This window comes from Zootoca vivipara, chromosome 12, assembly GCF_963506605.1.
Source record: "Zootoca vivipara chromosome 12, rZooViv1.1, whole genome shotgun sequence".
In the NCBI taxonomy this organism is placed as follows: Eukaryota; Metazoa; Chordata; class Lepidosauria; order Squamata; family Lacertidae; genus Zootoca; species Zootoca vivipara.
Genome location: NC_083287.1, coordinates 57,903,377 through 57,927,916, shown reverse-complemented (window position 1 = coordinate 57,927,916; position 24,540 = coordinate 57,903,377). Strand labels below are relative to the sequence as shown.

Here is a 24,540-nt window from a genome sequence, read left to right as displayed (position 1 = left end):
TTTGGCAGCATGTTGGATGTTGTTTGTTGGATGTCCACTGGAGGGGGCAATTTTTTGGTACAGAAATCAAAGTTTCTACCTGTCCTAGGTGTGTGTAGGGACAATGAAAGTGGATAGAGACACACTCACACGCACTCCCGATGTTGTGGGCAAAGTTGGGGACGATCAGGTAAGTGGTTGTGGAGAAAGGTTCGTTTGCACAAACATGCACCCTCTACATTAGATAGATAGATAGAGAAAGAAAAGCCTTCCAACTTTACCAATTGTACTATTTTGAACATAAATTTTTTACACTTTCCTATTTTTCGCAATTAGAATCCTGGCAGCAGTTGTGGCATTCATAAATAGTGGTCTGTTTGTCTTCTTGATCTCCATTGGCATGGTTCCTGACAAAAAAGCCTCTGGTCTCTTGGAACGCATGAATTCTGGGGAAAGGCATGATGGCTGAGGCCTAGTGGCTTTTCATAAGGCCCTACATATAGGTTTCTAAGCCCCCCTTCTCTAGGCCCACTTGCCTCACCATCTCCTTGCCCTGTCGCCTCACTGGGGTCCTCTTGGGCCTGCTTGACCATGGGGGTGGGAAATCCAGCTGCCCCAAAACAATGTGCGGAGGGGGGGGGGGAGAGAGAGAGAAGGAGAGAAGAAATGAAGGAGAATCTGGGGGGGGGAGCAGCCAAGAGGGAAACTCAGGAGGAAAACTCCCTCAGGAAAGTGGGGCCAAGGAGAAGACAGGCCAAGGAGAATCTGAAAGGGGATTGGGCAGCTGTGCAATGGAGAAGCTTCTGATTGGTCCAGCCCCGTTGTGGGGTGGGAAATGGGGTCAGATGGATCTGGGAGCCCAGTAGAAACTGGTTTTCTGGCTGAAAACACAGGGAAAGGATGGCAGGGGACCCTCTTGCTTTGAACTGGGAAGAGTCCCAGAAGGAGGGGCTGCCCTGAGCAACATGCGCCCCCTCCCTCCCCAGCTTCCTCTTTCCTGCCTGTGGGGATTTTACGGGGAGGGGGGCTTCCACATTTCCCCCCCCCCCATCGTGTGTGCGTTTCATTCCTTGCATGGGGCACTTCCTCCTCTGTCTCTTACCGGTAGTTCCTGGGATGAAAAGCGGCTGCAGAAGCAGGAAAATCCGCTTGGGGGGGGAGGAGATTATTTCCAGGAGGGGAGGGATCTCCTGTCTGGAAAGCCCCCCTCCATCCTCCCCCCCCCCACCTAGCTGAGCTGGAGGGTTTCCCCCCCAAGGGGTGTCTTGATGGAGCCATTTCTGAGCCCAAGACACCTCCTGCCACTAGGCAGATTTTCGCCTCTTCTCCATCCCAGCCTTTCTTTGGGATCCAGCAGCCTCTATTTTGGGGGAGGGGGAGAGCCAAGGTCACCCCCCCAATGGCCACCCCGTCTCCCTTGCGGTTAGTCTGCTTAGATGTGGGACAGAATCCTTTGCACAGGGAGAAAGATGGAGGAAAGGGGGGGGGCAGCCCCTTGAGCGCAGGCGCAGAAGCAGGAAATCGGCAGGAAGGGAGAGGGAGGAGCGGGCTCGGTGCCCTCGGCTTTGCAAGGGTTAAAAGGAGCAGAGCTGGATTCCTAGAGAGGACAGCAAGTGAAGGGGGGGTGAAGTCCTCCCTGGCCAAATTCCCTCCCTCCCTTCCGGCTGCTTTCTTCTCTCTCCTCGGTGAGTCTCCTCTCTCTTCCCCCTGAGGGTGCAATGGGGAGAAAGAAGGGGGTCCCAGGGGTGGAGGGAGGGTGCATGGGGGTCCCTGTTCAGATCAGCAGCGAAGGGGAGAAATTGGAGGCGTCGCTTGAGGAGTTTGGGCGAAAGGGGCGGAGAGGAGGAGGCTGGAAAGGGGGGAGAAAAGGAAGCGTAATTCGGGATAACACGAGGGATCAAGGAGGCCAAAACAAGCCGGGGAAGGAAGGGGGGCGCCCGGTGGTGGAGGGAAGCGCTCCCCGCCTCGCTCCGTCCTAGCCTGGAGGTCATAAAGTGCCTTTTGCTGCTTTGTTCCTCTGCTTTGGTTGGGCAAAATACAGGTGTGTGTGTGTGTGTGTGTGTGTGTAATTGGGGGGCTAAAATTTTATTTGCCTGGTGCAGAAATGACTTCAAAGCAATGGATTCAATGGAAGCTCACAGTCACTGCAAACATCCCAGCAACAACATTGACGGGAAATCCTCCCCACCTGATGGATTTCTGCCTGCCAGGAGGATGTAGAACTCAGCCCAAAAGGGGGGGGAGGTGGGAGAGAGAGCAACAAATTCTGATTCTCTTCCTCTCAGAATCGCATAACCCCAGGACATCGAGGTGCCTTTGCTTCTCCCATGAAATATTTGAGGCCACCACTCCCCCCCCCAAGTTAATGGGCATTGCCATTCAAATGGTGTGTGCATCTTGTGATCAGTTTTTCAGGGCGGGGATTACTTGGGTCCATGGGCTTCCAATGGGGAGAATTAAACCCTTAATTAACTGAGATTCTGCCCCTTAACATAAATCCTGGCTATGCCCAATGCCTGCTCCCCCCTAATATTTTATTCAAATTGGCACCCCTGCTATTATTATTATTATTATTATTATTATTATTATATTAAATTTGTATCCTGCCCCTCATTCAAAGTTCACAGGGCGATCCACAACATAAAAATGCAAAATTAGAACACAAAATGCATAATAAAACAAGGACAAAGGCAAACCAATGATCTCTCCTCCCACAAACATATTTAAAAGGCCATAGAATGTTAACCAGCCAAAGGCCCAGTTATAGAGACATGTTTTTGCCTGGCACCTCAAGATGTAAGGAAGGTGCCAGGCAAGCCTCCCTTGGGAGAGCATCCCACAAATGGGGAACCACTGCAGAAAAGGTCCCGTTTTTGTGTTGCCACCATCCAATGAGATTCCTGCATTGCCCCAGGGGGTTGGCTAGATGGCCCTCAGGGGTACCTTCCTACTCTACAATTCTCTGGCGCAGGTTTGTGAAGATTTTTAGGTAGAAGTTAGATGCAAGGGGTGCATAGGATTGTAGCTCATCTTATGCACCGTTGGCTCGGGAAGAAGTCCCACTAATCCTGATGAGACTCTCAGGCGAGTAGATTGTGAGTAGAGTCCTGCTTTTTAAATAAATGTTTTCTTTTTCAGATAATACAGAGCATGATGAAATCCCCATAAATAAAACCTCCCCTTCAGAAGGGGGGGGGAGGTTTTATTTATAGGAATTTCATTTCATTTTTATTTATTGGGATTTCACTGCTCTGGAATTGATATTTTGATGGATTTGATGTAAAACGTGCAGGGGGAAATAAGAATGAGACATTAACAAATAATTGTTGATAAATTTATTAATATTTAACACAACTAATGATTAAGTAATTAGATATGGAGATCACGCATGGGTGAGGGGGAGCAGGGGGGAGGGATTGGGGAGAGTATCGATACAGAAAATTTGTAACAATAATAATAGTAGGTAAAGGAAGAGGAAAATGTAAAGAGAATTGTGAATTTGATAGAAGTGTTTATGTAATTTTTTTTTCTCCTGCACAATTTTCTTTTTGTTGTCTGTTTGAAATTTTTTTTAATGAATAAAAGAAAAAGGAAAAAAACCTCCCCTTCAGTAGTTTCAAGCACTACTACAGATTCCACATAATATCTGTACTGCATTGTTTAGTGTGGCAGCACCTGCACTTTGGAACTCCCAGCCTCTTGCAATAAAGCATGTGCCTTTGCTAGACTCTTTTCAGGCACCTGCTAAATGCATTCTTGTTTAGGCAAGCTTACCCAGATCATAGAATCATAGAGTTGGAAGAGACCACCAGGGCCATCCAGTCCAACCCCCTGCCAAGCAGGAAACACCATCAAAGCATTCTTGACATATGCCTGTCAAGCCTCTGCTTAAAGACCTCCAAAGAAGGAGACTCCACCACACTCCTTGGTAGCAAATTCCACTGCTGAACAGCTCTTACTGTCAGGAAGTTCTTCCTAATGTTGAGGTGGAATCTTCTTTCTTGTAGTTTGAATCCATTGCTCCGTGTTCGCTTCTCTGGAGCTTACGAAATTGAAATAATTTTCATCTGTTTTAATTTTTTGTTTTGCAGATTTTTTAAAAATAAATTTTATTAAATAAACTATAATAAAAATAAAACAACACAAGCCAAAACACAACCCATCCTGTAGATTTCAGTATCTGTCCCCAGTGGCCTACTTGTTATCAGAGGCCCAGAATCCACATTCCTTTGCAAGAAAATATGAAATAGTCAAAACATTTTTGCAAGCAAAAAACAAAACAAAAAATTAATGTTGGGGGGAAAGATGACAGGAAATTTTCCTTTCCAGGTACCACCTGACCTGCCAGGTGGTGCAAGGGGGGTCCCTGTTCAGATCATGCCTGGTGGGGAAGACCCCCAAGTCAGGGAGCAGAGGGTCCCCCCCTGTCCTCTCTGCCTAGCCAGGGAGGGGGTGTTTGCAGGAGGTCTTCAGCTCTCTTCTTACTTGGGATCCAAATGCTGCCTTCCTTTTTGGGGAGGGGGCTTTGGGTCAAGAAAAACTGGGCTTGCAAAGAAACCCCCTTCAAATCTGGGGATAAGTCACATTTGTTAACAGGCTGTAGCCAGAAGGGAACATTTGCACATGGGAGGAGCACGGGGAGAAGAAAAGCCCTTTTGCATCTGCAGCAGCACAACTGGACCACTTCCTCTGTCCCAGATGCAACAAAACATGTCTCTCCCCTATTCAGGCTAAACAAGTAGATGAACTATAAAAGACTCCTTCTCCCAACCTTCTGGGACAAATGAGGGATTATCAGTCCTTGGGTGGCTTGTACTATTAACAGAGGACATGGAACGCATAAAATCCTTTTTGGCTGACTGTAAGAAAATACTTCCCATCCTGATAGGTACTTGTAAAACCTTCTAGAAAAACAATCTAGCAGAGAGTCTGTGGGAATTGATAAACAAGAAATGGAAATTGGTGCAATCTCAAAAGAGGCTAGTTCTATCAAGCTACCCTAAGCCTTTGGGAATATTGGCACAAGGGGAGCACAAAGCTCACCTCTGGAGATTTAAAAGGTCTGCATGCCTGGTGTTGTTAAGAACACTACAGATTTGGGCATGTGGAAGATCTATACTTTGACGGCTTCCATGCCAGGGTGGGGGCCACATTTTGAGACTGGAGACTTGCGAAGATGGTGTATAAACACAGACAATATCTAAGGAGGAGTGGTGTATTCATCTCATGATATTTGAAAAACATGGCATCTCCAGCTCCTCTGCTTCCACATACAGATTTGGTCCCCATGGAACCCCTGACAGAGGCAAATAGGGCCACAACACCTGCCTGGCTTGCCATGAGAGAACTCAAAGAGTGTCAGTCAACAGGGCTCTCCATATAAAGCACCTAGCATGTAATAACTACTAGTCTGTTTTCTGCCCATGCTCTGGGGCTGCAGTTTTCAGGCCTGGGGACAGAATGGTGACTGGTTTTAGCACCAAGTTCTGTCCATAAGCCCCATTGAGTTCAATGGGATCCACTCTCTGGTCACTACTGTGCAGTCCATGCCAGCCTTACGAAGTGGGGTGATGAGCCAACGGGTGAAATTGGAACCACTGGAGATGTTTAGAAATAGGGCTTCTTTTGGGAAGGGGCTGCCCCATTTGTGCTTCTCCAGGGGCAGGAGAACATCTAGGGCAGGAGAATCCCTGCAGGGCCTCTGAGGCTCCCTTTGCTTCTTCCTCTCTCCCAGGACCCTGCAGCTTGTTTTGGCTCCTCGACTCCTCAGGAAGGATGAAAGAGACGGATCCTGCCAAGCTAGCAAGGATGGAAGGAGGAAGATGGACGGTTGACCTGGTCAGGTTGTCTCCTGCATCCCTCCCCACAACCTCTGAGCTTTCCCTCCCAGGGACCTCAGAGAGATCTGGTGAGTTCCAAGGGAGTGGAGATGGGGACGTGGATGGATGAAGCTGGAGAGGTATTGGGGCTTGCTCAGCGTGGGGGTGGGGGAGGAAGGCAGGCGGATGGAGATGGAGAAGGGGAGCACCTTTTCAGGCTCCTCCACCGGCCTGCCTGCCTGCCTGCCTGCCTGCCTGTGCCTTTGTCATCTGCAGGCAATTTGAGCTAGGAATACATCACAGCTCCCCGGCCACCACAATGTATTGGCAGCAGTCAGCTCCATTTCTCCTTGACATCTGCAGGTGAGGCGGTGGAAGTGCTGGACCAGTCTCCTGCCTTTGTAATGCACTGCATGAGAGCCAACAAACGGAAGCTCAATCCAGATACGACTGAGGCTCTGTTGGTGGTTTGTTCCCTAGACCAGATGGCTGGGAGGTCACCTGATCTTGATGGGGTTACACTTCCTCTGAAGGAGCAGGTTCGTAGCTTGGGCATCCTTTGCTGTCGCTCGAGGCTCAGGCTGCCTCAGTTGCCCAGAGTGCCTTCCATCATCTTTGCCTGGTGGCCCAGCTACGCCCCTAGCTGGACAAGGATAGCCTAACTCAGGGATCTCCAAACTAAGGCCCGGGGGTTGGATGCGGCCCAATCGCCTTCTAAGTCTGGCCCGCGGAAGGTCCGGGAATCAGCATATTTTTACATGAGTAGAATGTGCCCTTTTATTTAAAATGCATCTCTGGGTTATTTGTGGGGCATAGGAATTCGTTCATATTTTTTTCAAAATATAGTCCGGCCCCCCACAAAGTCTGAGGGACAGTGGACAGCCCCCCCCTTCAGAGGCTGCCTCTGAAGACGGTTCGGAAATTTCAGCTGGTGCAGAATTCAGTGGCCAGGTTGCTCACCGGAGCAAGACAGATTCAGCATCTTACACCTATCCCACAAATGGGGAACCACTGCAGAAAAGGTCCGTTTTTGTGTTGCCACCATCCAGACCTTTCGTGGAGAAGACATGCAAAGAAGGGCCTTAGAACAGAGTCTGGATGTTTGCACTTTTTAATTCTTCTGGTATTATATTTAGTAGGAACATTTCTGGTTTTTTTGTAATCTTACATTTCAACATTTTCTTTAACTCTTCATAGATGTTATTCCAATATTTACTTATCTCTGGCATCGTAGCTGCGAGAGTTTTAATCGCAAGAAACTGGAAAAGTAAGAACACACCCAATGTAACAGATTGGCAAATTTTAATGAAGGAATATTCACAGCTAGCCAGGGCCACCGGGAGAATTAGAGGACAAACAAAACAAAAAATAAAAAAGGAATGGAGGATTTTTGACGATTATATATCAATGAGTAAAGTAATAAGATCATGAAGGCAGATTGGAACTGAACCTGCTGGAAAATAAAAGGAGAAAAACAGAGGTGAACTTTCTGTGTATAATAAGATGGATTAATATAAATTGCATAGGATATGATTGGAAGATCGTTGTTATTTTTTGTGTTTTACTATATATGTATAGATTTTTCTTTTTTCTTTTTTCTTCTGCTTTTTTCCTTTTTCCTTTTTTCCTTTTCTATTTTTTATTTAGAGGAGAAAATTTGTGTATAGACTAGGACATGTCGTGGTTGACATTGCTGTGGTTTTGCTTCCTCATCTTTTTTTCTATTATTTTGTAAATGATGACTCATGATTCCTTTGTATGGTTTTAAAGATTGAAATAAATAAAAAATTTTTTTAAAAAAGAACAGAGTCTGGATGGCCATCAGTCAGGGATGGTCTAGTTGAGATTCCTGCATTGCCCCAGGGGGCTGGCTGGCTGGCCCTCAGGGGTCCCTTCCTACTCTACAATTCTCTGGCGCAGGTTTGTGAAGATTTTTAGGTAGAAGTTGGATGTAAGGGGTAGAGATGTGAAGGCCCAGAAAATGAAAAAAAATCAGGAAAAAATTGTTTTGTTCCGTTTTCTTCCTGATTCCTTTTTTTGTTTTTCTGAAAAATTGAAAAAAAATAAAAAATAGATTATGGAATGTTTTATTTTAATATGATGAATAAAATATTTTAAGATAAGACAAGCAAGTCCTAAGTTACAAACTGAACTCTGCAATGCAAGAGCAAGATATATTTCTTCCTTTAGGAGGTGCTGTTGTCACCAGAAAAGAAAAAGGTTTCAGTGGGGCACCTGGTGGTGGAGGCCCACAGGGAGCCATGGCTCGGAGCGGCTGGGGCTTCCAGAAGAAACAAATTGACATTTCCGCCTCTTTCAGAAAAGGGCAGGAAATGCCTTCTTCTGGCCCTGTCGCCTCAGTGGTTCCTCCTGGGCCTGCCTGACCATGGGGATGGGAAATCCAGCTGCCCCCAAACAATGGGGGGAAAGAGGAAGAAGAAGAGAAGGAAGAAGAAATGAAGGAGAAGCTGGGAGGGGGAGCAGCCAAGAGGGAAACTCGGGAGGAAAACTCCCTCAGGAAAGTGGGGCCAAGGAGAGGACGAGGCCAAGGGGAATCTGAAAGGGCCAGCTGTGGAATGGAGAAGGTGATTCTTGGAGCCCAGTATAAACTGTTTTTCTGGCTGGAAACACAGGGAAAGGATGGCAGGGGACCCTCTTGCTTTGAACTGGGAAGAGCCCAGAGGGAGGGGCTGCCCTGAGCAACATGCGTCCTCCCTCCTCAGCTTCGTCTTTCCTTCCTGTCCTAGAGAGGACAGGAAGTGAAGGGGGGTGAAGGTCCTCCCTGGCCATATTCCCTCCCTCCCACCTCCCTTCCTGCAAGCAGAGAGGAGGCTTCTTTCTTCTCTCTCCTTTGCAAAAGCTTCCTCGGCGAGTCTCCTCTCTCTTCCCCCTCAAGGTGCAATGGGGAGAATGGGGTCCCAGGGGTGGAGGGAGGTTGCATGGGGCCCCCTGTTCAGATCATGCATTGGGGGAAGACCCCCAAGTCAGGGAGCACAGGGTGAGAGAGGGAGAGAGAGAGGGAAGGAAGGAAGCCTACCAAGCCTACTCTTGCAAAACCGGGCTACCCCCCCGCTCTTCCGAGTTGCGGCGGTGGCATCCCGTCGCTGACACTCGCAAAAGCGGGGGAAACCAGGCGATCTCCGAGCGCTCCCGCAGCTGGAGCCCAGACACGGAGGCTCTGCAGACCCCACTGATGTCCAGGCTTCACTCCGGGCAGCGGCGAGGCCTGCGAGAGCTCAGGTTACTTACGTCTGGGTTACAAACTTCGAACCCAAAAATACGTAGCCCAAAGCGTTCATAACCCGAGGTACCACTGTACTTGTAAAACCTTCTGGACAAAATCTAGCAGTGTCTGTGGGTTTTGATAAACAAGAAATGGAAATTGGTGCAATCTCAAAAGAGGCTAGTTCTATGAAGCTACCCTAAGCCTTTGGGAATCTTGTCACAAGAGGACTGTAAAGCTCACCTCTGGAGATTTAAAGGGTATGAATGCCTGGTGTTCTTAAGAACACGACAGATTTAGGACATGTGGAAGATCTATACTTTGATGGCTTCCATGCCTGGGTGGGGGCCACATTTTGAAACTGGAGACTTGCGAATATGGTGTATCTAAGATGGTGTACAGACAACATCTAAGAAGGAGGAGTGTATTCATCTCATGAAACTTCAAAAATGTGGCATCACCAGCTCCTCTGCTTCCACATACAGATTTGGTCCCCATGCAACCCCTGACATAGGCAAATATGGCCACAACATCTGCCTGTCTTGCAATAAGAGAGCTCAAGAGGGCTCTCCGTATAAAGCAGCTAGCATGGAGGCACCTACATGTAATAGCTACTCGTCTGTTTTCTGCCCATGCTCTGGGGTTGCAGTTTTCAGGCTTAGAGACAGGATGGTGACGGGTTTTTACACCAAGTTCTGTCCATAATCCCACTGAGTTCAATGGGATCCACTCTGGTCACTACTGTGCAGACCATGCCAGCCTTACGAAATGGGTTGAGGAGCCAACAGGTGAAATTGGAACAACTGGAGATGTTTAGAAATAGGGCTTCTGTTGGGAAAGGGCTGCCCCATTTGTGCTTCTCCAGGGGCAGGAGAATATCTAGGGCAGGAGAATCCCTGCAGGGCCTCTGACGCTCCCTTTGCTTCTTCCTCTCTCCCAGGACCCTGCAGCTTGTTTTGGCTCCTCGACTCCTCAGGAAGGATGAAAGAGACGGATCCTGCAAAGCTAGCGAGGATGGAAGGGGGAAGATGGACGGTTGACCTGGTCAGGTTGTCTCCCGCATCCCTCCCCACAACCTCTGAGCGTTCCCTCCCAGGGACCTCCGAGAGATCTGGTGAGTTCCAGGGGAGTGGAGATGGGGACATGGATGGATGGAGCCAGAGAGGTATTGGGGCTTGCTCAGATTTGGGGTGGGGGGGGAGGAAGGCAGGCAGATGGAGATGGAGAAGGGAAGACCTTTTTGGGTGGCTCCACCTGCCTGCTTGCCTGCACCTGTCTTCCTGCACCTCCAGTGTTTGGATGGAGACCAACAGCGTCTGGGATTCTAATATCCCCACTGTGATCTCTCAATGGAGGGATATCAACTGTTTCCTCTGTGAATGTTCTTCATCCTGTCATGCGTTTTTAAACAATGACTTGACTTGTCTGAACCTCCCAGACCTTCTTAAATGTTGGCTTCAGAGCTTTTAGGGAAGTTGAAGTAACTTCTGTGATGTCTGTTGTTTTGGCTTCTGCCTGCATTTGACTGACCTTGGAGATGGAGTGGATTCCAGGATTGAGCCAAGCAAAATCTATCCCAGATAAAAACCAAGCAGTATGTCAGTTAATACCAGCCAACAAAGGCAGTGAAAACTATAGTAAGGCCTCACATCTAACTCTCTCCAGTTCTTTCTCTATCACAAGCATTTATTAACTTTGTTCAATAATGGATGTGAACGATGTCCTCTTCTTTCTGAGTGGGGTTGGGGTCCGGGGCAGCGATGCAGAGTTAGCATGATTTACGCTAACATGGCAGTGCATTGCTGGGGGAGGGGTCAGGTGGTGGGTTTTATGGTTCCGTGTCATCTGCGCCCCTGTCACAGTATGCTGGCAGTGTCACCCCACTGGTTTCAAGAGAGTCAGGCGCTTCGGAATGCTGGGGGGTCGAAGATGCCACACATCAACAATGACATTAAGTTATACTTCAAGGATGTCCGCTTGAGGCCAAAACGGTGCACTCTCAAGTCTCGCTGTGAAGAGGTGTGGGGGAGTTTGTTCAATAATCTGGAGCACCATTTCTTTCTGAGGCTCTAATTAGCTTCTCTCTTCATTGCAGATGGTGAAGAATTGGAAGGGAGAAACAAGGGGGACCACAACAGAAGCCACATAGCAGAGAAGTCGTATAAATATTCAGAGTGTGGAGAAAACATCCGTCAGAGCTCCCAGTCCACGTCCCATCAAAGAAAGAGCTTCTTAGAGAGGGATAGCCTCACTTCACATGAAAGAACAAAGAGTAGGGAGAAATTGTATCAGTGCTTGGAATGTGGAAAGAGCTTTAGTCAGAAGCAGAGTCTCAATTCCCATCAAAAAGTTCATACAGGGGAGAAACCTTATAAGTGCTTGGAGTGTGGAAAGAGCTTCAGGCAAAGTGGCCATCTCACTTCCCATCAACGAATTCATACAGGGGAGAAACCCTATCAATGCTTCGAATGTGGAAAGAGCTTTACTCTAAGTGGTGATCTCACTTCCCATCAAAGAGTTCATTCAGGGGAGAAACCCTATCAGTGCTTTGAATGTGGAAAGAGCTTCAGTCACAGTAATAGTCTCACTTCCCATCAAAGAATTCATACAGGGGAGAAACATTATCAGTGCTTGGAATGTGGAAAGAGCTTCAGGCAAAGTAGCAATCTCACTTCCCATCAACGAATTCATACAGGGGAGAAACCCTATCAATGCCTGGAATGTGGAAAGAACTTCAATCGGAAGGATAATCTCATTTCCCATCAAAGAATTCATACAGGAGAGAAACCCTATCAGTGCTTCGAATGTGGGAAGAGCTTCAGTCACAGTAATAGTCTCACTTCCCATCAAAGAATTCATACAAATGAGAAACACTATCAGTGCTTAGAGTGCGGAAAGAGCTTTAATCGGAAGGATAGTCTCATTTCCCATCAAAGAATTCATACAGGAGAGAAACCCTATCAGTGCTTCGAATGTGGGAAGAGCTTTAGACTCAGGCATAGTCTCACTTCTCATCAAAAAATTCATACCGGGGAGAAACCATATCAATGCCTGGAATGTGGGAAGAGCTTCAGTCAGGGGATCGGTCTCACTTCCCATCAACGAATTCATAGAGGGGAGAAACCCTATCAGTGCTTTGAATGTGGGAAGTGCTTCAGTCAAAGGAATAATCTCACTTCCCATCACAGAATTCATACAGGGGAGAAACCCTATAAGTGCTTGAAATGTGGAAAGAGCTTCAGTCAGCGGATCCATCTCACTTCCCATCAACAAATTCATACAGGGGAGAAACCCTATCAGTGCTTTGAATGTGGGAAGAGCTTCAGTCAGCAGATCCATCTCACTTCCCATCAACGAATTCATACAGGAGAGAAAGCCTATCAGTGCTTGGAATGTGGAAAGAGCTTCAGTCAGCAGACCCATCTCACTTCCCATCACAGAATTCATACAGGGGAGAAACCATATCAATGCCTGGAATGTGGAAAGAGCTTCAGTCAGAAGGGTAATCTCATTTCCCATCAAAGAATTCATACAGGAGATAAACCCTATCAGTGCATGGAATGTGGAAAGGGCTTCAGTCACAGGCATAGTCTCACTACGCATCAAAGAATTCATACAGGCGAGAAACCATATCTGTGCTTGGAATGTGGAAAGAGCTTCAGTCAGCGGATCCATCTCACTTCCCATCAACGAATTCATACAGGGGAGAAAGCATATCAATGCCTGGAATGTGGAATGAGCTTCAGTCACGGATTCTATCTCACTTCCCATCACAGAATTCATTCAGGGGAGAAACCATATCAGTGCTTGGAATGTGGGAAGAGCTTCACTTTCAGGCAGAGTCTCACTTTGCATCAAAGAATTCATACAGGGGAGAAACCCTATCTGTGCTTGGAATGTGGAAAGAGCTTCCGGGAGGGGGCTAAGCTCACTTCCCATAAAAGAATTCATACAGGGGAGAAACCCTATCAGTGCTTGGAATGTGGGAAGAGCTTCACTTTCAGGCAGAGTCTCACTTCCCATCAAAGAATTCATACAGGGGAGAAACCAAAAAAGGAAAAGGAAAAAGGGGAAATTATTAAACAACCCTTACAAAACATAATTGTATAAAAAAAGCGAATGGGGGAGAATATCTTAAAATACTCTTTATCACATTTGTATCATATATATCATATCATTTATCAACCCATAGAAAGGCAGGCTCCAGGTCTTCCGGTCGATCATGCAGCCATTACGGTCGGGAGTGAGCTCGTTTGAGTGAACCCCGGTGCGTCAAAGGCTGGGGATACCACTCCAGCGCAGCGGATTCCCTTAGAAACTCAAATCGAGCTTTTGGGGGACCTGGACCTCTGGCAGCGTGGATTGCGGGCTCCCCCTCCCCAGAAAGGCTCTGTTTTGAGCCCCCGAGAACGAGGGGGTCGGAGCTGTAGCGCATCGGACAAATTGCTTCCTTTGACAACGCTAAGCTGCAGGACTGAGTGGCAATAGCGGTTGATATTAAAGGAATGTGCCCTGAGTACTTTTGACATTTGGCTTATTTAGCTAATTTGAGAGAATTTGGATACAGAATAGGAGATTTAAAACGGAAGCCAGCCCCTTTCCGCTGATAGTGAGAAGCCATTGTGACGTAACAATGCGAGAGTGAAAGTGTTTTAAATCCTGCCCTGCGGAAAGTGAAAGAGAGACTGGTTCCCAGCCTTGTCCCTGATTGTTTGGATTACAAAAGTTATCTTTGACCTTGAAAGTCTGAGTTCCCAGCTGGGAGATGATATTGGAATTTATGAAAGAAAATAGACAAAGTTTACAGAGCCTTGCCACAGACGTTAAAGCAAATACCCAGTGTCTGCAGGAATTTAAAAAAGATTTTGGAACTTTAAAAAAGGATCTGCAAGAGGTAAAAATAGAGGTTGCAGGTTTGCAAACAAGAATCACATAAATTGAATCAGTTAAATTATCAGATTTGAAAAAATTGCAGGAGGGGACCCAAACGTCAATCACCTTCCTGCAATTCATAGAATCATAGAGTTGGAAGAGACCACAAGGTCCATCCAGTCCAACCCACTGCCAAGCAGGAAACACCATCAAAGCATTCCTGACATATGGTTGTCAAGCCTCTTCTTAAAGACCTCCAAAGGACACAGTACTCCAGGTGAGGTCTGACCAGAGCAGAATACAGTGGTACTATTACTTCCCTTGATCTAGATGCTATACTCCTATTGATGCAGCCCAGAATTGCATTGGCATTTTTAGCTGCTGCATCACACTGTTGACTCATGTCAAGTTTGTGATCTACCAATACTCCTAGATCCTTTTCACATGTACTGCTCTCAAGCCAGGTGTCACCATTCCTGTATTTGTGCCTTTCATTTTAATTTTTTGCCCAAGTGTAGTACTTTACATTTCTCCCTGTTAAAATTCATCTTGTTTGCTTTGGCCCAGTTGTCTAATCTGTTAAGGTCATGTTGAAGTGAGATCCTGTCCTCTGGGGTATTAGCCACCCCTCCCAATTTGGTGTCATCTGCAAACTTGCTCAGGATGCCCTCAAGCCCATCATCCAAGTCATTGATAAAGATGTTGAATAAGACTGGGCCCAAGACGGAACCCTGTGGCACCTCACTAGTCACTTCTCTCCAGGATGAAGAGGAGCCATTGATGAGCACCCTTTGGGTTTGGTCAGTCAGCCAGTTACAAATCCACTGAATGGTAGCATTGTCTAGCCCACATTTTACCAGCTTCTTTACAAGAATATCATGGGGCACCTTGTCAAAGGCATTGCTGAAATCAAGATAGGCTTCATCCACAGCATTCCCTTCATCTACCAGGCTTGTAATTCTGTCAAAAAATGAGCTCAGATTAGTCTGACATGACTTATTTTTCAGAAACCCATGCTGACTTTTAGTGATCACAGCATTCCTTTCTAGGTGCTCACAGACCGTTTGCTTAATGATCTGCTCTAGAATCTTTCCTGGTATTGATGTCAGGCTGATTGGGCGGTAATATTTGGGTCCTCTCTTTCCCCCTTTTTGAAAATAGGGACAACATTTGCCCTCCTCCAGTCTGCTGGGACTTCGCCTGTTCTCCAGGAATTCTCAAAGATTATTGCCAGTGGTTCTGAAATCACCTCTGCCAGTTCTTTTAATACTCTTGGATGTAGTTCATCTGGCCCTGGAGACTTGAATACATCTAAACTAGACAAGTATTCCTGTATTACCTCCTTACTTGTTATGGGCTGTGTTTCCCCTGCTGAATCATCTGCTCCATATTCTTCAGGTCGGGCATCGTTTTATTTTTTGGAGAAGACTGAGGCAAAGTAGGCATTGAGGAGTTCTGCCCTTTCTCTGTCCCCTGTTCGCATTTCACCATCTTCTCCTTCTATGACGTCACAATGAGAGTCTGGCTAGAGTGAGCGGAGCCCCGCTCCCAGGTTTAAGAAAGCGATTTCTGAAATGTCTTTAAAATCTCAGTTTGCAGGCTTGTTTTAGAGCCCTGCTCTCTCTTAAATTGTTTCAAAGGGTCGAAGAAATAAAGGCTACAAAGTTTCTGAATAGAGTTCACTGAGGAGACTGCTTTTTGCTTTCCGTTCTGCCGCAGGGGGGGGGGAGCCAGACCTCCGTGTTTAAGAGCTCTCCCGTTGGCCGAATTAAGCTGAATTTCCGATTTAATGGTGTTACTCACTGTGGCCAAGTTAGTTCCAGATTTTAGAAGATTTTTAGAGGAAAGTTGGTCGCTGTTCCGCCGCCAGAAATCGGAGCTGCTACATTGAAGGGAAGCGCTGTGCCTGCCGTGTCCGTGCCTACCACCTTCCCCGCTCTCACACCCTTATTAGGGCTCTTCGGGGGGGGAAGGGAGGTAAAAAAAAAGACAGCTGCCAGGTCGCCAAGGCTTCAGGACGCTCTACCTGAAGTTTCAGGGGGGCTGCGCGCTCTGCAAACCCCCCAGAACCCTTCAAAGGACCGGGCGCTCGCGACCAACCCGGAAGTCTTAACTTGAATTGGTTCTCAACCTCCATTAAAATATTATATTTCAACCATCTATCTCCATATTCAACCTTTTATGCTTCTTAGCCTCCAAAGGTGAAATCCACCTGGGTGTTTTTCTTTCTAACAAATCCTTACATCTTATCCAAACATTATACAATGATTTCCTTATTATATGGTTTTTAAAACCTTTATGGGCATTTCACTTGTCATACCATAGATATGTATGCCATCCAAATGCATTATCAAAACCTTCTAAATCTAACATCTGTATTTTCCAACAAAACCCACTCTTTCAGCCAACAAAAGGCCGCTGCTTCAAAATAGATTTTTAAATCTGGCAGTGAGAAACCACCCCTTTCTTTTACATCTGTTAATAACTTATATTTAATTCTAGGTGTCCCCCCCCCCGTCAGATAAATTTAGACGATGACTTTTGCTGTTCTTTAAAACAATTCAACTTACGGTATCAACAACTGTCGCGGTCACTCTGACCTGCACATCACCCCCGGACGTTTGACGGTCTATTGGTGATGTGCCTACGACAAACAAATACATTCAGTCACTCACACACCTCAGACCAGGTTATCTTAAAATGAAACAAGATAGTTTATTTGAATGTTCTTATGCGTGATGGTTACGGTACAAAGCTTAAACGGGTTCAAATAACAGATGGTTCCTATACCGGCCTAATACCTCTAAATCTGAATTACCGGCCTATTACCTCTAAAAATAACTAATATTATCTATCACTATTCTCATCACACTGTATCCTGTCTATCTCCCTGTTTAACAACCACCTCAATATTAACCAGCTCTTATCTTCACACCAACTCTAACCTGACTGACTTCAACCAACAACTCCCTTCAACCACCTTACTGACTCCAGGGTTGGGGTTTTTATACTCCCCCAGAGCCCTCCCCCCTGGGTTCTTAGGGTTCTAACAGGGTTAACCCTCTACAGCCTGGCTAATTTTTAAACTGATCGCCACAACAACCATTGAAAGATTTGTGTAATGAAATTTTGAATGGAGGAGAGGCCCCCGAGTCTTGGAAAGAGGCTTATATCACGCTGATACCTAAACCGGATACAGATAGAACGCAAGTGAAGAATTATCGCCCAATCTCCTTACTTAATGTGGATTACAAAATATTCGCTAACATTTTAGCCTCCAGATTGAAAAAGGTTCTAAAAGATTTTATCCACCATGACCAAGCTGGATTCCTACTGGGAAGACATATGAAGGACAATATTAGGAATGTCGTGGATATATTGGAGATGTTGGAGCAGAAAATAAACAAAAAAGCCATTTTGATGTTCATAGATGCAGAGAAGGCCTTCGATAATATTTCTTGGCTATTTTTAATAAGGAACTTAGAAAAAATGGGGATAGGCCAAAACTTTTTGAATGGAGTAAATTCCGAGCAAAAAGCTAAGATAATTGTAAACAACATGGTTTCAGAAGAAATTAGAATTGAGAAAGGTACAAGACAAGGGTGTCCCCTCTCCCCCTTACTTTTTATATTGGTCCTGGAAGTTTTACTTGATAGGTCTAGTTACAGGTAGGTAGCCGTGTTGGTCTGAGTCGAAGCAAAATAAAAAAAATCCTTCAGTAGCACCTTAAAGACCAACTAAGTTTTTATTTTGGTATGAGCTTTCGTGTGCATGCACACTTCATCAGATACCGCATGCACACGAAAGCTCATACCAAAATAAAAACTTAGTTGGTCTTTAAGGTGCTACTGAAGGAATTTTTAAGGTGCTACTGAAGGAAATTTTTTATTTTACTTGATAGGATTAGGAAAGATGATGAAATAAAAGGTGTGTCTGTAGGGAAGAAACAATATAAACTTAAAGCCTTTGCAGATGACCTCGTTTTGACTTTGCAAGATCCAGAGTCCAGTGTTCAAAGGGCTCTGGAAGTAATTCAAGAGTTCGGAAGGGTAGCAGGTTTTAAACTGAATAAATCAAAAACTAAAGTATTAGACAAAAATTTGAATATTGAGGAAAGAGAAAAATTACAAGAAGCAACTGGTTTATCTTTTGTTAAGAAAGTGAAGTACCTTGGTGTTAATATGACTTCTAAGAATTTGAATCTGTTTAAAGATAACTATGTTAAATTGTTCTGGTTACAGTTTTTATTTTGGTATGAGCTTTCGTGTGCATGCACACTTCTTCAGATACAGTGAAATGGGAGTCCCCAGGCACTTATGTAGAGAAGGGGTGGGGAGGGGTGGGGATGGGGAGGGGGGATCACTCAGAAGGGTGGTGGAAATGGGTGATTGACTGACTGATAGCTGTTGATGACCGAAATTGTTATGTTAAATTGTTGAATGAAGTTAAGAATGACTTAGAAACCTGGACTAAATTGAAATTGTCTCTGTTGGGCCGTATAGCTACTGTTAAGATGAATGTTTTGCCAAAAATGTTGTTTATGTTTCAAGCTTTGCCAATAATTGAAAAGTTGGACTGTTTTAAAGAATGGCAAAAGGTGTTATCAAAATTTATATGGCAAGGGAAGAAGCCAAGAATTCAAGTTAAAACCATATGAGCAAGTGGTGGATTTCACCTTTGGAGGCTAAGAAGCATAAAAGGTTGAATATGGAAGATAGATGGTTGAAATATAATATTTTAATGGAGGTTGAGAACCAATTCAAGTTAAAACCATATGAGCAATTAAAAGATAAATTGGATGATTGGTTCCAATATGTTCAAATAAATTAAGTATTTAAGATGGATAAGAAAATTGGTTTCCAGATAGAAAAATCCAAGTTGGAAATGGAATTAATGGAGACAAAAACGAAAAATATTTCCAGAATGTATAATTTATTATTGGAATGGCATACGAAAGACGAGCAAGTGAAATCAGTGATGATTGATTGGACTAAAGATGTGGGGCATAATATCATGATGGAGGATTGGGAGAGGTTGTGGAAAAAGGGAATTAAATTTACAGCATGTCATGTACTAAGGGAAAACTTAATGAAAATGATGTATAGATGGTATTTAACACCTGTTAAGTTGGCTAAAATTTATCATAATCATGATAATAAGTGCTAGAAGTGTAAAGAAGTAGAAGGAACCTTCTGCCATATGTGGTGGATGTGTCCCAAAGTAAAAGACTTCTGGGAAAGGATTTATAATGAACTGAAGAAAGTGTTGAAAAACACATTTAATAAGAAACCGGAAGCCTTTTTACTTGAAATAATAGGGGAAGAAATTCCCAAAAAGGATGTTACTTTCTTTTTGTATGCCACGACAGCAGCAAGAATTTTAATTGCAAAATACTGGAAGAAACAAGAATTACCAGGTAGAAGAATGGCAGGTGAAGATGACAGGGAGACTCCGAGACCAGAAAGAAGAGATGGTGGAAGAAGAGTGGAAAAAGTTTATTTAGGGAAATATTGCTGTGTATAAATATTTGGACTTCTGTGGAAGAAATTTATTTTAGGCTTTAGGGAATGAAGTAGATGTTAGGAGATTAGTTAAAATGAATGTAATGTAATTGTTATGAGGTAAAGGAATGATAATGTTAAACTGTAGAAAATGTTTAAGATTAGGATTTATGAAACTACTAAAGATGAAGAGAAATGAAAATCAGATGGGGGGACTTGGGGAAGTCCCAAAGACAATGATTTGAGAAGTTGACGAAAAGTGAAAAGAATCTTTGTATTGTTTTTGTTTGTTTTTTGTTTTGTTATAATGTTATATTGTTGGTTTTTGTGTGTGTGTTTACAGTGTTATAAAATTAATAAAAAATGTGTTGTTGTTTTTTAAAAAAAGGCAGGCTCCCCCAGCTGTCCCCTGGGTGCCCCTCTCTTCTCGTGTTGATCAACGTCGCGTGCATGATGTCATGATGTCACATGGCATCGCTCACGTGGGACCCTCGATCTCCTTATGGAGATTCTTATTATACTTAGGCATTTTTAGGATTGTATTTGACTCTTGGAAATGGCTTTGGAGCTTTTCATGAACCCAATAAGCTAAGTCATGCTGACGCCTCTCCCTCTCCCCCCTTTTTAAAAGGTGATGAAGATGTCAGTCTGCAGAGAGAATGGGGGGTGGGCTGGGGGGCAGTGGGGGCTGAACCATAGGAAAGGAAAGGCCACTGGGTCCAAGCCCCAAGGTCGTCCATCTTTGTCCAGCTTCAAATGACCTGCTGGCGAAAGGTGCCCCTTGGGAAAGCCACCGGCTGAAGGTCGTGGTCCTCTGCTTCTGAGGTTCATTCCTTTGCCTGGGAGACGGTCCATGGCTCTGTGCTCCCTTGGGCCAGTGCACCCCTTCCTCATCCTGCTGCCCTCAGGTGCAGCCCCCATCTCCCATCCTCAGAGGTAGGAGCGGCCCAAGACATTTTGCTGCCTGAGGAAAAGGAGAATCACGGAATCATAGAATCCTAGAGTTGGAAGAGACCACAAGGGCCATCCAGTCCAACCCCCTGCCAAGCAGGAAACACCATCAAAGCATTCCTGACTGATGGCTGTCAAGCCTCTGCTTAAAGACCTCCAAAGAAGGAGACTCCACCACACTCCTTGGTAGCAAATTCCACTGCCAAACAGCTCTTACTGTCAGGAAGTTTTTCCTAATGTTTAGGTGGAATCTTCTTTCTTTTAGTTTGAATCCATTGCTCCGTGTCCGCTTCTCTGGAGCAGCAGAAAACAAACTTTCTCCCTCCGCTATATGACATCCTTTTATATATTTGAACATGGCTATCATATCACCCCCTTAACCTTCTCTTCTCCAGGCTAAACATACCCAGCTCCCTAAGCCGTTCCTCATAAGGCATCGTTTCCAGGCCTTTGACCATTTTGGTTGCCCTCTTCTGGACACGTTCCAACTTGTCAGTATCCTTCTTGAACTGTGGTGCCCAGAACTGGACACAGTACTCCAGGTGAGGTCTGACCAGAGCAGAATACAGTGGTACTATTACTTCCCTTGATCTAGATGCTAGACTCCTACTGATGCAGCCCAGAATTGCAATTCCCATTATCTGCATCAAACCTGACTAGATGGGGAGTTGACTCTTAAGCCAACACTGGTGATGTTCCGGCACCTCGCATGGCACTCATTTTTTTTCTTTTTTAGTTTCCTTTTTCTATTTTTCAAATTTATACATTTCATTAGTTTTACAAACAATTTGACATTTCCAAATTTCTTTCCCCTCTTTCTGCGGTTCCTTAAATTATTTTTTCCCAAAAATATCTTCTGTATATCCAAATTCATTTAACTTGCTCACTCATTTATCAAACCAAAGTAGTAGGTAAAAATCTTTTGAATGAAGAAATAATTAGATTGGAAGAAACTACTGGCCTGAGTTTTCTTTTTAAAAAGTGAAATATTTGGGTGTGAATTTGACAGCAGAAAGTTTGAATTTGTATAAAGACAATTTTGAAAAGTTGTGGAAAGACGTTACAAGAGATTTATATATGGTCTGATTTGCAATTGTCTCTGATGGGCCAAATGTCTGTGGTAGGGGAAGAAACCAAGAATCTATATATATAAAAATGTAAAAATCGTGAAATCCGGGGTTCCACTTTTCCCCATAACCGCTTGACCGATCGTCCTGAAATTTGGACACAACGATCCAGGCCACTCCTAGAGCGTTGTTGGGGGCAAAAATCCCTCAAATCACACCTGCGCAGGTACAGAAATGCTTTTCCACCAACTCAAACAGCGCCCTCCAGTGGCGTAGTACCCTCCTCCACCCCCTCCCTTCCTGAGAAATTAAGCCACACCCACAAACCGAATGACATCATCATCAACCAAGCAACTGAAACACACCAAGCCAGCCATTTTATCTAGGACTTTGTTTTAGGCCCCTGACAGGCTGCCACTGGATATCCATCTGTCAGAGGTATCCAGGACCTCCTCGGATATACCCAACACCAGCGTCTGGACATCCTAACAACCTAAAAGTATACCTTTCCCTCTCACAGTCCCTCAATCTTCCAACCTCTGATCCATTCCCACTCAAATTCACATCCTCCCACAGACACTCAGATACTCTTTCAGCAACCTTGCTCCCTTCCTAACCACCGTCCAAAAAACCTCTCCAGCACGTCCTGCGACCCTTTCCCTCTCAGCATCCTCCAATCCTTTCCCACTCACAAATACACCTCCCCACAAGCCCTCACAAACTGCTTCCTACAGCTTGCTGCCCTCCGAAACATCCTCCTACAGTGCTCTCCATCATCCTCCGATCCGATCACTCTCACAGGCCCTCAGATCATTTTTCCTCCGTCTTCCTCCCCTCCTAAACAACGTCATCCGAACCTCTGCAACACCGTCCTCCGACCCTTTCCCTATCAAAATCATAAACCCCACAAGCCGTTAGAGACGCTTTCCGCCATTTTGCAACCCTCATTAACAACACCTTCCAAAATTCTCCAGCAGCGTCCTCCGATCCGTTCACTATCACTGTCCTCCAATCCTTTCCCTCTCAGAAACACACACCCCCACAGCCCCTCAAATACTATTCCGTCCATCTTCCACCCCTCCTAACCTACATCCTCCGAAAATCTGCAACACCCTCTTCCGAACCTTTCCCTCTCAAAATCACACTCTCCTCAGGACGTTTCAGACGCTTTCCGCCATTTTCAAAACCCGCCAAATTTCTTCAGCAGCGTCCTCCGATCTGTTCCCACTCACAAACCTCCAAGCCCTAAAACACTTTCAAACCTGTAAATAACCTCCTAAGCAACGACCTCCAATCCATTCCCTCTCACCCTTCTCCGATCCTTTCCCTCTCACAAAAACAACCCCCCCACAAACCCTCTCAGACGCTTTCCGCCATCTTCCTGCACTCTTAACCAACGTCCTACAATACTCTCCATCAGCGTCCTCCTCTCCGTCCCTTCTCACCCTTCTCCAATCCTTTCCCTCTCACAATCACCCACCCAAACCCCATCAGAAACACTCCCATCCATCTTCCTACCCTCCCAACCACATTTCTTCGATCCGTTCACTCTCACCGTCCTCCGAGACTTTCTGACTCACAAACACACGCCCGCACAGGCCCTCATATACTATTCCCTCCTTTCCAGCAGCGTCCTACGACCCCTTCCCTCTCTCAAATACCCCAAAACCCACACATACACTTTCCAAAAATTTCCTCCCCTCCTAACCACCTTCCTACAAAAATCACCACCTCCCTCTGCTCCATTCCCTCTCAAAATACCCCTATGCCCACATATACACTTTCCGCCATCTTGGTTGCCTTATAACCAACAACCACCGACCCTCACCACCAACATTCTTAAAACCATTCCCTCTCACCATCCTCCGATCCATTCCCAATCACAATCACACCTTCTTACCATCACTAAACACCCCCCCCACATTGCCAAGTGGAGGTCAGGGCCTGCCGGGGGGGGGTGTTGCCACAGGCCGCAGCAAGGCCTTTGATTTATGTAGGGCCCTACACTGCAAGGGGTTTTTACTTAACCATTTTGCCCCACTACCCCCCCCAAAAAACCAACATTGCCAAGTGGAGGTCGGGGCCTGCCGGGGGGGGGGGGTTGCCACAGGCCGCAGCAAGGCCTTTGATTTATGTAGGCCCCTACACTGCAAGGGGTTTTTACTTTACCATTTTGCCCCACTACCCCCAACCCCCCCCCAAAAGCCAACATTGCCAAGTGGAGGTCGGGGCCTGCTTGGGGGGGGGGGTTGCCACAGGCCGCAGCAAGGCCTTTGATTTATGTAGGCCCCTACACTGCAAGGGGTTTTTACTTAACCATTTTGCCCCACTACCCCCCCAAAAAAACCCCAAAAAACCAACATTGCCAAGTGGAGGTCGGGGCCTGCCGGGGGGGGGTTGCCACAGGGGGGGGGTTGCCACAGGCCGCAGCAAGGCCTTTGATTTATGTAGGCCCCTACACTGCAAGGGGTTTTTACTTAACCATTTTGCCCCACTACCCCCCAACCCCCCCCCCAAACCAACATTGCCAAGTGGAGGTCGGGGCCTGCTGGGGGGGGGGTTGCCACAGGCCGCAGCAAGGCCTTTGATTTATGTAGGCCCCTACACTGCAAGGGGTTTTTACTTAACCATTTTGCCCCACTACCCCCCCCCAAAAAACCCCAAAAAACCAACATTGCCAAGTGGAGGTCGGGGCCTGCTGGGGGGGGGTTGCCACAGGCCGCAGCAAGGCCTTTGATTTATGTAGGCCCCTACACTGCAAGGGGTTTTTACTTTACCATTTTGCCCCACTACCCCCCAACCAGCCCCAAACCAACATTGCCAAGTGGAGGTCGGGGCCTGCTGGGGGGGGGGGTTGCCACAGGCCGCAGCAAGGCCTTTGATTTATGTAGGCCCCTACACTGCAAGGGGTTTTTACTTTACCATTTTGCCCCACTACCCCCAAAAAATCCACAAGACAAAAATAAATATGTCTTATTTTATGGGTATGTCTTATTTTAGGAGAAACAACTGATTGTAAGCCTCTGTGTCTTTTTTATTTTATTTTTAAAAAACGCGCCTTCTGTTGACATTTTAGAACGCGCCTTCTGTTGCCAGGCCCTTACAGGGCCCGGGCCAGGTAGATAATG

General features: G+C 45.8%; 1 protein-coding gene across 1 annotated transcript; it reads left to right on the top strand.

Moving 5' to 3' along the window:
* Nucleotides 1–1,435: 1,435 nt before the first annotated feature.
* On the top strand, nt 1,436–21,491 carry LOC132591155 (zinc finger protein 345-like). The gene is made up of 4 exons (XM_060280480.1): nt 1,436–1,664; nt 5,714–5,887; nt 9,962–10,135; nt 11,117–21,491. Exons 2-4 carry the CDS (start codon nt 5,755–5,757, stop codon nt 13,129–13,131), a joined length of 2,322 nt encoding a protein of 773 aa, XP_060136463.1. The 5' UTR covers nt 1,436–1,664; nt 5,714–5,754; the 3' UTR covers nt 13,132–21,491.
* The last annotated feature ends 3,049 nt before the right edge of the window (nt 21,492–24,540 follow it).